This window comes from Dromiciops gliroides, chromosome 2 (genome assembly GCF_019393635.1).
Source record: "Dromiciops gliroides isolate mDroGli1 chromosome 2, mDroGli1.pri, whole genome shotgun sequence".
In the NCBI taxonomy this organism is placed as follows: domain Eukaryota; kingdom Metazoa; phylum Chordata; class Mammalia; order Microbiotheria; family Microbiotheriidae; genus Dromiciops; species Dromiciops gliroides.
The window spans coordinates 441,405,825-441,421,167 of record NC_057862.1 but is presented as its reverse complement, the minus strand read 5'-3'; the positions used below and the strand labels follow the sequence as shown (position 1 = coordinate 441,421,167).

Below are 15,343 nucleotides of genomic sequence, written 5' to 3'. Positions count from 1 at the left end.
CCTTTCTGTGTGAAATGAGATAATTTATGTATTGAACCTTTATAATGTCTTCAAATACTTTATAATGTAAGATATTATTATTATTGTGTAGCTAGACTTTTTGCTATTTTCTTACTACCTTCTGAAGTCACTAAATTTTATAGCTTTTTAAATAGGTGGCATAAGGATGCCAGCAAATGCACTAGGTAAAGATAATGAAATTGGGGGTCCAGCTTTGATTCTCCCAGGTCTCTTGCTTGAGGGAAGTAACTGCATCTCTCCAGACCTTGGTTTCCTCAGCTATAAAATGAAGGGTTTAAGTTTTCTAGCTGTGTATGTGCTCTATTAGTTTATAGCTTCAAAAATTTTTTTTTCAAAAATTTATTCCTTCCTATGTTGCTCCAGTAAAATGTAAACCAAAATGTATCTAAATGTTCATGGAAGAATCTACTTTAACATCTGGATACAAAGTAGGAGATCTAGTATTTTAAAAACCCAGAGAATTATCCTATTGTGTTGGAGACATTCCAGGATCTGGTTTCTGGGAAACAGTATCTCAACATGAAACAAAAGAGCTGCCCTCTGGTGACCAAAGTGGTGGCTTCAGATTCTATGATGATGGAGCCACAAACTCTAGCTAATTAATGCTTTTTGCATTGTTTGCACATTGGGCCTATTTTCCTCCACCGTCCTAAAAGTACAATCAAATGGGGGGATGTTTATTTCTATAGTAGATAGAGGGAAGGTTACTTAGTAGTCTACGCTAATCTGCATACTTATCTCATTTCTCTGCCAGATGGTAAACTCTTTGAGAGTAAGGATTGGCATTTTTCACCTTTGTAGCATCAATACCTTGCATAAAGCAGGCATTTGAGAGTTTGAATTGAATTGAAAACAGAGAGAACCTATCTTTTTTCAACACAATAAGACAATGGTTGGAACTATAAATCTGTTGTAAACTCACAGAATCTCAGAGCTGAAAGGAATTTTCAGAAGTCATCTAGTCCAACCTGCAATGAACACAAACCCTCTCTACAAGCTTTCTGAGACATAGTCGTTACACCTGTGCTCAAAGCTTCCAAGGGCAGAAAAGCCAATGACTCTTGTGGCCAGCCTGCTCCACTTTTGGACATTTCTATAAAGAAACTGACCTGAAATAAGCCCCTAAAAGGTTCCTGTATTGTTTAGATATTCTGTTTTGTTTTGTTTTTTAAATATATTCTATATAATGTGTGGTCTTATTTCATGCCAATTAAAAACAATAAATTACTTTAAAAGACATCACAGAAGCAAGTTTCTCCTGAAGACTGGTGGTTGATCATAATTGGACTGCCCACTCAAAACAATGTCAAATAGATAGCTATTTAATTTTTCAAAGATAGCATTTATGTAATTGATGTCCTGCTGTAATGGTTTGGCAAATGTTAGGAAGGTATGTGAATCAAGTAACATTGAATGGGGTCCAAATACACAAAATTGTACTAACTCCATTTAGACATAGTTGGCAGTTTTTGATTATATAATTTTCCACCAAAACCTTCCCATGTTAAATATAGTCTTTCTAAATGCTAAGTAAATGTGCTTATTAGAATGACATTATTTTCAAATTAAATATCTCTCTATCTTAATTCTTTTTGGGGTTGGGGTGGGGCAATGAGGGTTAAGTGACTTGCCCAGGGTCACAAAATCTAGCTTAATTCTTTTTTTGGTGAGGCAATTGGGGTTAAGTGACCTTTCCCAGGGTCACACAGCTTAGTGTCAAATGTCTGAGGTTGGATTTGAACTCAGGTCCTCCTGAATCCAGGGCCGGTGGCTCTATCCACTATGCCACCTAGCTGCCCCCTAGCTTAATTCTTTAAAGACCGATGCTTGCCTAATAATGTCATATCTTCACGATAACTTACATGTGTAATCATAAATATGGTGAATCTCTACATAACTGAAGCAAATGTTCCTAGCTCCTGGTCATTCCAAGTACAATGGTCTTTAATTTTCAAGGGTTTCTCTAATCCCATAAATACTTTTCCCCTTTCCCTTTCCCTCTCCCTTTCCTTCCTTCCTCAGGGGACAGCTACGTGGCACAGTGGATAAAGTACCAGTCCCGGATTTAGGAGGGACCTGAGTTCAAATCTGACCTCAGACACTTGACACTTACTAGCTGTGACCTTGAGCAAGTTACTTAATCCTCATTGCCCCACCAAAAATAAAATAAATAAAATAAAATAAAATAAAATAAAATAAAAAATAAAGGCTCTTAAACAAGCAACTATAAATATCCTTCCATGTGGTATCTAGATGATGGTGCCCATTATGAAGCATAATAGGGACTGAGAACTGGAAGGGTATCCAGAGCCCAACTAGTCCAACTCCCTCGATTTATACATGAAGCAACTTTGGCCCAAGGAGGTTAAATGACTCGTCCAAGTTCACACAGCTAGTATACATCAGAGGCAGGGTTTGAACCTAGTTTCTCTGATTCTGCAACCAGGATATTAAGTTGTATTACCAACCATTCAAGCACTTACTAAGTGTCTGTTGTGTGCCAAGCACTATGGCTAGACACTGGTCATTGTAAAATAAAAAGAAGGAAACCATCCCAACTTTAAAGAAGTTTACATTCCAATGGGAGGGTTGGGACCCAACTTGATAGTGAGAAGCAGGCTTCTACTGTCCTTCAATACAATTTTAGAACTTGCATGATGTCATTTTAAAAAAGATGTTTACTATTTAATGAAAAAACTAATTGTAGGGGCAGCTAGATGGCCACAGTGGATAGAGCACTGGCCCTGGATTCAGGAGTACCTGAGTTCAAATCTGACCTCAGAAACTAACACTTACTAGCTGTGTGACCCTGGGCAAGTTACTAACCCCAATTGCTTCACCAAAAAAAATAAAAAAGAATAGGTTAAAAACTAATTGTATAAAACCTTATGACTCACTTTAGGATTCTCACCTCCAGTGCACCCACCCCCAGCCTGCGTTATTATTAACTGCACAAATGTAAAAAATGGAGCTCTTCTCAAAAATGTTTTCTGATGTTCTATTGTGTATTTGATTTGACAAGCCCACCACTATATGTAAGTCACTAGACTAGGCACTGGGTTAAAATATAGGCTGCTTGCAGTACAAGGCTCTAAACCAGAGTTCCTTAAATTTTTTTCCACTGGTGACTCCTTTTCACCCAGAAATTTTTATGTGACCCCTGGGTATGTAGGTATATAAAATAGGTATACATAAACTTTTTATGTTACCAAAATTTTCATGACCCCCCACATTCATACATGATCCCATATGGGAACCACAGTTAAGAAGCTAGGCTCTAAACTATGATTAACTGAAGGCACAGATGCATGTCTGTCAAATCTGTAACTGAGAAAAAACTGAGCAGGATAATTAACCCCTTGAATAATATGATCTGTACCCTGACCTAATAAGTTGAAATTTGCTTGAATGAATGAAGAGCATTTATTAAGGACTTAATAAAAGGGTTTGCTACAAAATAGGGATACAAACACACAAGAGCAAGATACTTCCCTACCCTTACGAGTGCTTATATTCTAAATAAAACGGTGGCCAGCAAAGGTGTATTTTGGTCTGAAAAGTGGCCTAGATGGCAAGTGAAGCTATATAGACAGTTGACTGAAAACCTTTTCCAAAATAAAAGAAAGTATAGAAAAGAAAGAATAGAAAAGTGAGGAGACGGGTAATTTTTTCAAGAATCACCCAAATCACATTCCATATATAATTTAGGAAATGGTCTTTTGATGGGTTTTTTAGTTTTTTGTTTTTTGCAGAAAGCAACACTCATGTCCTGTGCTTAACTTGGTGATGAATCTTTCCAAGTTGAGCCTTACATAGCAGGCATAGGTGACTAGCAGCTTTTTGTAATTTGGTAGAAATTTATTGGAGGCTTGTACTCTACTGGGCCCCTCTATGCCATAATGAGGCATTAGAACAAGATTTTTGTGTGTGTGTGTGTGGAGGAAGATAAGATTTCGTAGGGTTAACCAAGATTGGATCCAAAGAAGAGATATGAAAAGAACTTCCCCCACCTTCTTTGGAAGAGTGCATACTATGGGTGTGTAATACTACATACAATAACATCCTTTTCCCAATATATTGGCTAATTTTGATGAATTGTTTGGGTTTTCTCTCTCTTTTCTATTCTTTGACATAAGGGATGTTTTTCTGAACATGAGTGTGGATGGATATGTTGAGAAACATAAGTGATTAAAATAAAATATATCAAATTTTCATTTTTAACAATTTAATTGGGCTAAATGTGAAGTCCTATACTTGGGTTTTGGTTTTTCTTTTTTTAATTAAGAGCAACAAGTGTAAGATGAGAGAGCATGGCAAGAAAATTTCATGTGGAAAATGTTTGGGGGATTTAGTGGACCATTATTGCAATGTGAATCAGCAGCGTGACAAAGGCTGACAAAAGAAACTATACAATGTTAGGCCATATTTAGTAGAGATTTAGTATTTTAGAAGAAGGAGATGACAGGTCCACTGTACTCCAGCCTAGTCAGACCCCATCCAGACTATTGCCTTTAGGTCTGGGCATCATGTCACAAAAACACTTTCACCCATACCCAGGGGAGGACAATCAAGATGATGAATGGGTTGAAACCATGACTTAAGGTGGATTGTCAGGGAGGAAAAAAAAAAAAGGTTCTTCACATAGTAGAGAGGGATTATAGACCAAGGGAAGTGGGGAGATAACTGCCTTCACATATCTGAAGGTTAACCATGGGCAAGAGAGATTCTGCTCTGCTTGGACCCAGAAATCAGAACAGGAAACAGTGAGTGGAAGCTGCAGAGAAGAAATTTCACCATGTAAGGAATAATAATTATAATAATAGGTCCTATTTTGTATAGTGTTTTAATGTTCATAAATCACTTAAGGTATGTTTTAAAGCACTTCAAAATTTTCCCTCCCTTCTAGGCTTCCTTTTGAGTGTTACCTTATTCGATTAGAATGTAATCTCCTTGGGGGCAGCTAGGTGGCACAGTGGATAAAGCACCGGCCCTGGATTCAGGAGGACCTGACTTCAAATTTAGCCTCAGATACTTGACACTTACTAGCTGTGTGACCTGGTAAAGTCACTTAACCCTCATTGCCCTGAAAAAAAAAAAGAAGTAATTCCTTGAGGCCAGGGACCAGCTCTCCTTTTTGCTTGTAATTTGTATTCCAGGCATTTAGCACGGGCCTGGCACATATTAACCACCTAGGGAATGCTTGTTGATTGCCTGACCCAGCACTCTACAATGCAGACAAATGGACCTTTCTCTCTCTTCCTCATTCCCAAAGGCATCTCTATGCCTTTGAACTGGGTATCTCTGATGCCTGGAATGCACTTCCTCCTCAACTGTACTTCACAGAATCTCTCTCATCCTTCAAGATGCCACTTAAAAACATTCCCCAATTCAAAGCCTGTCCTGATCTCCCTCAACTCTAGTGCCTATCTGAGGTTAAGCTAAATGTTTATGTTTAAGTAAACACTACTACTACCTTATATCAAGCTTACTCTACCTAGAGTTATTCCACATGTATTCATATACATTATAGGATATTTACCCAATAGCAATGAAGTGCTTGGAAGTAGAGATGGTTTCATTCTAATACAGTGGGGACTTAATTGCTCCTTGATTGATCATCCATTTGACCATTCTGTTAGGGGGAAGAAAAGGCTTTCCAACAAAGGAGTGTTTCACAAATGGGACAGGCTGCAGCTGGAGGTGAAGTGGGATTTCCCCTCACCTCATTAAATGGTCTTAATTTAGAATCCTTGTGACAAGATCATTTTTGTGATACTCTGGAAAACAAAGATAATTTGGGAGAGCCATCTTTCAAAGAACTTGTAGAACATTACATAAACCTAATTGGCTGGGCCTTTATTCTTGGCTTTAGACTCAATGGCTCCAGGTGGGAGAGGGCATGGGTGGGGCATGGAAAGACACAAATGGATTGGCTCATACATGATTCTGCACGTTTAGAATGCTAAGCCTAGCAAACTATTGACACATATTATGTAAACCATGATGCTTAAAAAAATTCCCTTTTCTATGCAATAAGGCAGTTCCCTCTGCTCCTCCCTACATTCTGCTCATTATTCTGTAGCCTAGATAGTTTCTGTAGGCTCCAGGCCAGCTAGCATATGAAGGTAAAGGAGCAGATAGCAAATGAAGAAATAAAGTGACTCAAAGGCCCAATGAGAATTCCTTGCCAAGCAGCCCACTTCCAATTGGACCCACCTGTCTCTACCCTCCAGCTGTCTCTGGAAATGGTCTCACCCAATCAACCCTAATTAGTTAGAGTGAAGGCGTTTTACTGACTACCTGTGAATAGCCCTGAGGCTTTTTCAGTCCAAAAAGGGACTTCTTGTAAGGACTGAAGCTGTTTTTGAGCCACAGGCTTTAAAACATTATCAGAAGAGAAGATGACTCTGCCAAATTCCCAAAAGGAAAAAAAATTCACAAAAGGCCTAAAATTAGGGGCTGCCCCTATATATTCATACTGTGAAGAAATAATGACACTCTTTTATAAAACTATATGGTTGTTAAGTCTCATCCACTTTGGTTACTGTCACAGGGAAATGGGCGGTAGGGTACTTATCTATTCCTCTTTAAAGAATTACAAATCGGCACACAATCCAATTAGAATGAAGATGATCTTTTATTTGGGCATTGGGAGAAGTGAGCAAGAGGGAAGTCAAAGACTTTGCCTGGAGGGGAGGAAGATGGCTTAGATACATCTTTCTCTGGAGTGGAAGAAAGGCCAAAGCTTTTATAGAGGATAGATGGGTGGACCACAGTCAATAAGCCTTAATAAGCACCTAGTATGTAACAGACACAATGCTAATTGTAGAGACATAATGACAAATACCATTTAACTATAATGAGCAAGAAATTTGGCTCTAGAGAAGAGATTATAAAATTTACTCCCTCTGTTATTTTCAAAGGGTTATAAGATACTGCATGTATTCCCAAACTCGGTTGATGTTTTAGTTGGTTTTACTAATTCACCTTTTCTTTTTCTTTTTCTTCTTTTACAAGAGAAAGTTCATTCAGTAAGGGAGAGAGATATTCAGAAATAATGGTTATGTAAAAACAAAAGATATCATTAAAATATTTTTCTAAAAGAAACATGGAAAGCACGAGAGAAACACCACAAAACCAAATGTTCCCAATGTTCAAAAAGTAGAATTGAGAAATTATAGGCCAGTGAGCTGAACTTTGATTCTTAGAAAATTCTAGAATCAAAGGGATGGTGAATATCTAGAAAAGGCAAGCGCTAATGACAAAAGCCAATGCATCAAGAATTCCGACATGCCAGGCTAACTTTGTTTCCTTCTTTTAGTTTATTTATTTAGTTATTTATTTATTTTGTGGGCAATGGGGCTTAAGTGACTTGCCCAGGGTCACCCAGCTAGTAAGTGTCAAGTGTCTGAGGTCAGATTTGAACTCAGGTACTCCTGACTCCAAGACCAGTGCTTATCCACTGCACCACCTAGCTGCCCCTCTTCCTTGAGTTTATTAAACTCTGAGATCAAAGGAAACACTGGAGTTATATATTTACTGATTTTTTTTTTTTTTTTGCAAAACATTAGACAAAGCCTTTATCATCCTATACCTGTGTAAAGATTGGGACATGTAGGCTAGATCATAGGGAAATTTAGATGGATTTGAAGCTAGCTGAAATTATCTATTTCAAAACACTTATGGTGTAGAAAATGAGGTTCAGAGAGGAGAAGGGGGTCATAAAAACAGTAAACAGCACAGCCAGGATTCAAAACCAAGCCTTCTGGCCTCCAAATCTAAAACAAAAGTTTGGGTTTTATCTTCCCCACTCGACTAGAAATTCCCTGAAGGCAAGGACCTTTTCTTATCTAAACCTTTGCTTCTCCCAGAGAGCCTTAACACAATGCTCTGCACACAGGATACATTTGTTCATTCATTTGACCTAATATAGTTTTAAGAAGTTCAGGAAGACAATTGCCACTCTACAGTTAATATTTCATGCCCTTTATTAATTGCTTAAATGTCTACTGTTCTTAAGAAAAATACTTCTACTGTAAGGTCTCCAGACATTAGTGGACAATGGATTTCTCTGTGATAGTGAAAAGATGACTGGGTGCAGTGTCAGAGGATTTAGGGTTCAAATCCCAATTCTATCACTTCTTGTGTGGCTTTGTGTGTTACTTCATCTCTGGGCCTCAGTCTCTTCATCTATAAAAGAGCGAGTTGGACTAGATGACTAAACTCTAAATGCTTTGATCCTATGATGAGGAAATTAACTGGTCATTCTATATAATTTTCATTAACAATAACATTTACTAGCACTTTAAGGTCACAAGCAATGTATATTTTTAAAAGCATGTATGAGAGGTTACATGGACCTTCTACACCTGGAGAGGCAGGTAGTGTTGAAGTACTTTCCCTATTGTAACTGAGGCCCTGAAAGGTTGTAACTTGCCCCAGGTCATCAGGCAATTAAGTAAATAAAAGAGGTGAGATTTGAGCCTGTTTTTTGCCTCCTAGTCAACTGTTCTTTCTGTGACATCATGCTTCCTGAAACATCATTGTTTTAAGTTGTATTGCCAAATCTGTCTTTAAGATCAGACAAAATACGTATTAACATACACGTTTGGAGGGGGTGGGGAGTCCAAAATTAATTTCCTTAATGTAGGACCTCCAGTGTAGAAATTTCCTATAACCATATACAGTTTAGCTCACTCATATGTTTATTTTTATACATACATAAGTATATGTGAACGTAGATGTGTATGTATATATATATATGCATATTTATTCATATATAATACACAAAAATGAGAGAGGCAGTATAACAGGGTAAGGACTGGCCTGAAATTCAGGAAAACCTGGGTTTAAATCCTGTCTCCAAGATGCTTCTTAGGGGGCAGTTAGGTGGTGCAGTGGATAAAGCACCTGCCCTGGATTCAGGAGGATCCTGAGTTCAAATTCAGCCTCAGACACTTGTCATTCACTAGCCGTGTGACCTTGGGCAAGTCACTTAACCCCCCATTGCCCTGTAACACCCCCCAAAAAAAACCCCACAAAAAACCAAGATGTTTCTCAGTATCTGGGGCAAGTTTCTAACCACACATGTAATTTAGAGTCTTTCTGATTTGCATAGGTGGAGGAGTTTTGACACAGGTATTGCCTATGTAGATGAACTAGTTCATCATGTGTCTGGATCAAAATAAAGAAATAATATGATAATAACAGATATGTGTAATAGATACATATATATGCATACTATGTATGCAAATGTACACACATATATACATTATTTGTGTATGTTATACATGTATGTATGTTTATACACACACATCTTTAATAGTTATTGACTTTTCCCAGTGTTAAATATACATGAAGCAGGAAGGAATCTGCTACTCTCACATTGTTTATTAATTCTGTGCGTCATCCTAAGATAAAGTTTTCCCCTTTTGGTATCTGTTTTTGAGTGGAAACAATAAGTGTAAGAGTGTAGCAATGGTTTCATGAAAGCTGCAGTCACAGGGGTGGGGTATAAAAAGGGGAATTGGTAAGTAGAGGTGGGGCTGTGGAAAGTTTTTCAGGGAAGGTAGAAAATTTTAGACTCTCCCTACCACTCTTAAATTTATTCATGAAGTTGCTTTTAGCAGAAGTTCTTTGGATCCTATTTAACTGTGTGGAAATTTGTCATATATTGAGGCTGATTCTGCATCTGCAGGAGCGCTTTCCTTAGCACAGATAAGTCACTTTATTAGTGAGTAAATTCTTGGGGGCCTGTTAGTAAATTTCTGTTGCCCATGCCTTTAAAAGCACCTGAGTGGAATGAACTTGAACTGGCTGGCATTCTGGCTGATTTGACATAATTTGGCGAAAAGATGACCACACATAGGAAAATCAATTCCAAACTTTCTACCTCTGTGATCTTGGGTTCTGTGATCTCTTGGATGCTTTGATATTTCAGAGATCTGCGATTTTCATCCATAAGGGAAACCCTTTCATCTGTTCAGATCTTTACACCTAAGGAGATAGGTTTTTAAAGCTGCTAAGCAGAATTGCTTATTATACTCACCCCCTTTTTCATATTCTACTGTCCAGCCAAATGACCTTCTTGCTATTCATCACATGAAACATTCCATCTCTCATCTCCTTTCAGTTTTTGCAGGCTCTCCACATCCCCTTTCCCCCAGCCTCCCAACCCGTCCTTGCCTCCAATGCACTTCTTTCTCACTTTGGTCTTGAATCCTTAACTCTCTATAAAGTGCAAATACTTTATGAGGACTTTCCTGATACCTCCAGCTGCTAGTGTCTCACTGCTTCCCAGCCCCAAACCCCTCTACCCACATCATCAATCTGTGACAACATCTCTTATTTTATTTTATATATATTTTTAAGAGACTTATACACCTGCATGTTGTCTAACACTGTAGAATGTAAATTCTTTGATGCTAGATAGAACTTGTTACAGGGGAAATGGGTGATGGGGGGTGGGGTTCCTTAGGAATTCCCTCTTTAAAGAATTATACCCTCTAGAGGGCAGCTAGGTGGCACAGTGGATAAAGTACCTACCTGGATTCAGAGGATCTGAGTTCAAATCCAGCCTCAAATACCTAACACTTACTAGCTGTGTGACCCTGGGCAAGTCACTTAACCCTCATTGCCCTGCCCCCCCCAATATACCCTTTTACACACAAATCCCATTAGAATAAAATATTTTATTTGGGCACTAGAGAAAGGAACCCACGAGAGAAATCCTTTGACTTCTTCTCATGGGGAGAAGGCACAGACAGAGACTTGGTTCTCTGAGATACCTATGATCCTCAAGCAGGAGAAAGGCAAATGGTTTTATAGAGGACGATGGTGGAGGGACCCAATGGAGTGATTATCTGACTGTGGAAAGTTCTCCTTATTGGGGATGATCACCCAAGGGTGGGACATCCCCCACTGGTGGTGGCTAGGGAAAGTTGGGCAAGAGTCGGGCTACCGATCTCTCAAGCCCATCTCAGTCCCCCTCCAGCACTGAGGCAGCAGCCAAGCCTAATGGGCTTATCTCTCTTGCTTCAAGGTATGTCTCAAGGAGAAGACCCCAGTCAGCTGGCCCAAGGCTAAACTTTAACAGTCCTAACCCCCATAAAATTTTCATATTTTGACTGTATCCCCAGGACCTAGCACAGTGTTTGGCCCACAGTAGATGCTTAATAAATGCTTGTTGATTGATTGGCTGACTGTAGCCAGTCTCTCTCCTTCACCTGTAGTTGGATCTTAGATGATAAACATGCACAGTCTGTCATTGGGTCGTCATGGGTCTGTGAACCTGAAGACTTTCTAGTTGGTAGGACTTGCTAGAGCTTGTAGCCTTTCATCATCATCTTTCATCCTGATGAGTCCTCAGAAGGAGACTTTACTAGAGGATGATATGAAAGGTCCAAAGGTTCCAGCCACACACTTGTTTATGGAAATTTTTAAAGACCATGTCTCATTTCAGGAGAAGGAGGGTAGAAACGTTTTCACTGAACTAAATTTATTCTGCTGAGGTTCTGCCTTTTCATTAGGGGAATTGGTTCCATCTCCTTTGTAGCAGCAGCAGCAGCAGCAGCACACTTCATGCCCCATGGGGTGTTTGGTGTTTTCAATCTGAGATTGATATTACAAAATCACCAAGGTACTTTGCCCATCTTCTGTAATTTAGGACATATGGGTGGTCCTTCAGAAATGATAGCTGAAAGTGTCCCACGTTCTGTTCCTGCATCAACTAAATTTGAAAGATTTCTTTCCATTTTGTCCTTTCTCCACCTCTCCTCTTGTTTCTACCCAAAATGTACTCAGAAGCAACAGGGGGATGCAACTTAAGGGCAAATTGGGACACACCAGTTAGCCTAATAATAGTTGGAGATTTTAGGTTTCTCTTAGTCATCTGGGTATGGGGAATGACTGAAATACAGATCTCCACAAAGAGAAGTTTGGAATCCACTAATTTAATATTCTCATTACAGGATGAAGTACATTCAGAAGCACACGGATCAGATACTTAAAGTTTAACCAGTCCTATTATCATCACTTTTTTTTTCCTTTAAATTCTGGAAATCAAATCATTTGCAGACTGTTGTAAACACTGAAAGCTAGATTCTCCTGTTGATGGAAATGCCACAAAATCCAAGAGGAGAAAACACCTTCATTTCAGCCCAACCGTTTGTCTTTTCCAGCGTACCCACTCCAGTTGAGAATGGATTTGACATCGACTCTCCCGCCACAAAAGAGCTATGCACACCCTTGAGCAATGGCACCATACTTTCAAATGCTAACAGTCCTTTAGACTCCTGCATGCAGCCCCTCTGCAATGCCGCATCTGGCAAATCCAGCCCTTGTAGTGAAGGAGTCAAATATGTGTCTTCACAGGAAGAAAACATTGCCTGTGGCTGGGGGGCTTTCACTCCTGATTGTTTACAGTTTTTCAATACACCCAAAGGAATACTCTTTTTCCTCTGCATAGCCTCCTTTCTGCAGGGGATGACAGTGAATGGCTTCATCAACACCGTCATCACCTCCATAGAACGTCGTTATGATCTCCACAGTTACCAGAGTGGGCTTATTGCAAGTTCATATGACATAGCAGCTTGTGTCTGTCTGACCTTTGTCAGCTACTTTGGAGGCACTGGACACAAACCTAGGTGGCTTGGATGGGGGGTGTTGATAATGGGGCTTGGCTCCTTTGTTTTTGCTTTGCCTCAGTTTACCACTAGCCATTATGAAGTGAACTTCTCAGAAGAGTCTGGAACTTGTGGCTCAAATAAAAATGTATCCTGTACAGAAAGTACCTCAAGTCTCTCCAACTACAGATTTGTCTTCATGCTTGGGCAATTCCTTCATGGGATTGGTGCAACACCACTATACACTCTGGGAGTGACCTATCTCGATGAAAATGTCAAGTCAAACTACTCTCCAGTTTACATTGGTAAGCATAATAGCCTATTGATGCAAATCTTTCATTTGTTTATTAAATACCTGTGGTGCTTACAAATATTTGGGCTATCCTAGAATGAAAAATGAACTATCCCCAAATGGGATGCTATGAAAATCTGTGTGTGTGCAACTAGCAAAATGTTATGCATAGGAGATACAAGCCCTGCTAACAAGTCATAATTTTGATTCAGTTGATTATCATGTTGATTCTGATAGCTAGGAAATTTACTGTTGAAAGGAAAAAAGAGATGAACAAGTGACATACTGGTTTTATTTTTTTAAAAAATTAGGGGTGTGTGTGTGTGTGTGTGTGTGTGTGTGTTGAGGGGGGCAGGTAAGAGTGAAATCCTAAAATATGATTCATTATCTGATTTCCTTTATAATAGAATGAATGTAGTCAGCTAATATGGGGTTTTGTCCTTTTTAAGGTTTACATATTGGATAGGAATGCAAAGCGCAGAGGTTTTTAACCTTTCTGTATCATGGAACCCTGGCAGATTCTGGTGAAAATTTTAGATCTTTTCTCAGAATAATGTTTTTTTAATGTGTTTTTTATCTAAATTTTTTCCCAATTACATGTAAAGATGTTTTTTTAACATTCATTTTTTGTGAGATTCCAAATTTTTCTCCCACCCTTCCTTCCCTCCCCCTCCCAAAGCCAGCAAGCAATCTGATATAGGTTATATATTATAATCATGTTAAACATATTTCCACATAGTTATGTTGTAAGAAGAATCAGAACAAAAGGAAAAAAAACACAAAAATAAACAACAACAAAAAAGCAACAACAAAAGTGAAAATGGTATGCTTCAATCTGCATTCCGACTCTATAGTTCTTTTTCTGAATGTGGAGAGTATTTTCTATCATGAGTCTTTTGGCGTTGTCTTGGATGGTTGTATTGCTGAGAAGAGTTAGGTCTATCACAGTTGATCATCACACAATGTGTATAATATTCTGTTGGTTCTGCTCCTTTCACTCAGTATCAATTCATGTAAGTCTTTCCAGGTTGTTCTGAAATCCATCTGCTTATCATTTCTTAGAGCACAATAGTGTTCCTTTACAATCATGTATCACAACTTGTTTAGCCATTGTCCAATTAATGGTGTGATGTTTAAAATCTAAATTGTGGTCACCTTAAATTAGAAGCTTCAGCACCAGTCTTTGGGCATTAAACATTTATTAAAGCATACAGATATTCACATGTAGTTCAGAAAGTTAAGAAAAGCCTACCTAGTAGCCCAGAGTTCCAGCCTGGTTGTGTTCTTCCTCAAGTCCTCCACCAGGAGCCTGCTTCAATCATGAACTCTCCAGCAAGCTCATTGTGGAAGCTTTTTATAGGTCTGGAACAGAGGCAGTCCTTACACACTGCTTCAAGCTGATTGGTTGGCATCATCCAAATCCATTGGTTCACTGGATTAATGGCTAGCCAGGTGTGATCACAATCTAGTTAACTTGAAGTAAGCTAATCAGCAGTCAATCACTCTCACTTGATTCAATCAGTTTAGATTAATCTCCAGGTGGGTCTTTGAGTATTTGCTAAATCCCATTATTTTATCACAATGGGCATCCCCTCAATTTCCAAGTCTTTGTCACAGAATAATGTTTCTAAATAATTAAAGAAAATGCTCAATCTTGGTTAGAGGTTAGTGAAGATAAAGATGTAATTTTTTTCTTATCTAAGCTCATGGATCCCCTGAAATCTATAGGGTCACAAACCTCAGGTTAAGAACCACTAGCCTTGAAATCAAGAAGCCTTGGCTTCAAGTCCTTTCTCTGCCACATACTAGCTGAAAGACTGTGATCAAGTCACTTATACTCTTGCTGCTCCAGGCAACTCTCTAAGATCATACATTGAAGATGAATTACTGGACTAGATTAGTACAGAGAATTTTTACATTGAGACTTCCCCAGAACACTTATTTCCAGAACTGTGTTTTGATTGGCATAGGAAACTTCCAGTGTGGATACCCATGTAAATCAGAACTATTTGTATTTGGACCTGACCTATGAGGTCATGGGTATAAAGAACCCCATCATGGAAGCTCCCTCTACCCAACTAGGTTAGTTTTAAGAAGCTGTTTGGGGCACTGAGAAATTAAGTGATTTGTCCCAGGGTACACAACCTATAGGCACATATCAAAGGAAGGACTCAGACCCAGCTTGTCCTGACTCTGAGTCTGTTTCTTTATCCATTATGTCACATTGGCCTTTTTTCTATATATAATACACTATATGTGTGTCACATACATAAAAGCATGACATGCATGTGCATACACATGTATATAGATATTTAACTATATCTATATCTAACTGTGGCATTTAAAATTATATGTGGTTGCCTTATTTCTATCCCAAGTTTGGGGAAAATTAGCTGGGGTTTCTAAT

The 15,343-nt window shown here is 38.8% G+C and overlaps 1 protein-coding gene across 1 annotated transcript in view; it reads left to right on the top strand.

Moving 5' to 3' along the window:
* SLCO4A1 (solute carrier organic anion transporter family member 4A1) overlaps positions 1-15,343 on the top strand; it is an 80,231-nt gene that overhangs the window by 23,795 nt on the left and 41,093 nt on the right. Inside the window, exon 2 of the mRNA XM_043984455.1 lies at positions 11,991-12,949. Within this exon, the coding sequence (XP_043840390.1) occupies positions 12,133-12,949 (817 nt within the window). The 5' untranslated portion in view covers positions 11,991-12,132. The remainder of the gene's footprint in view (positions 1-11,990; positions 12,950-15,343) is intronic.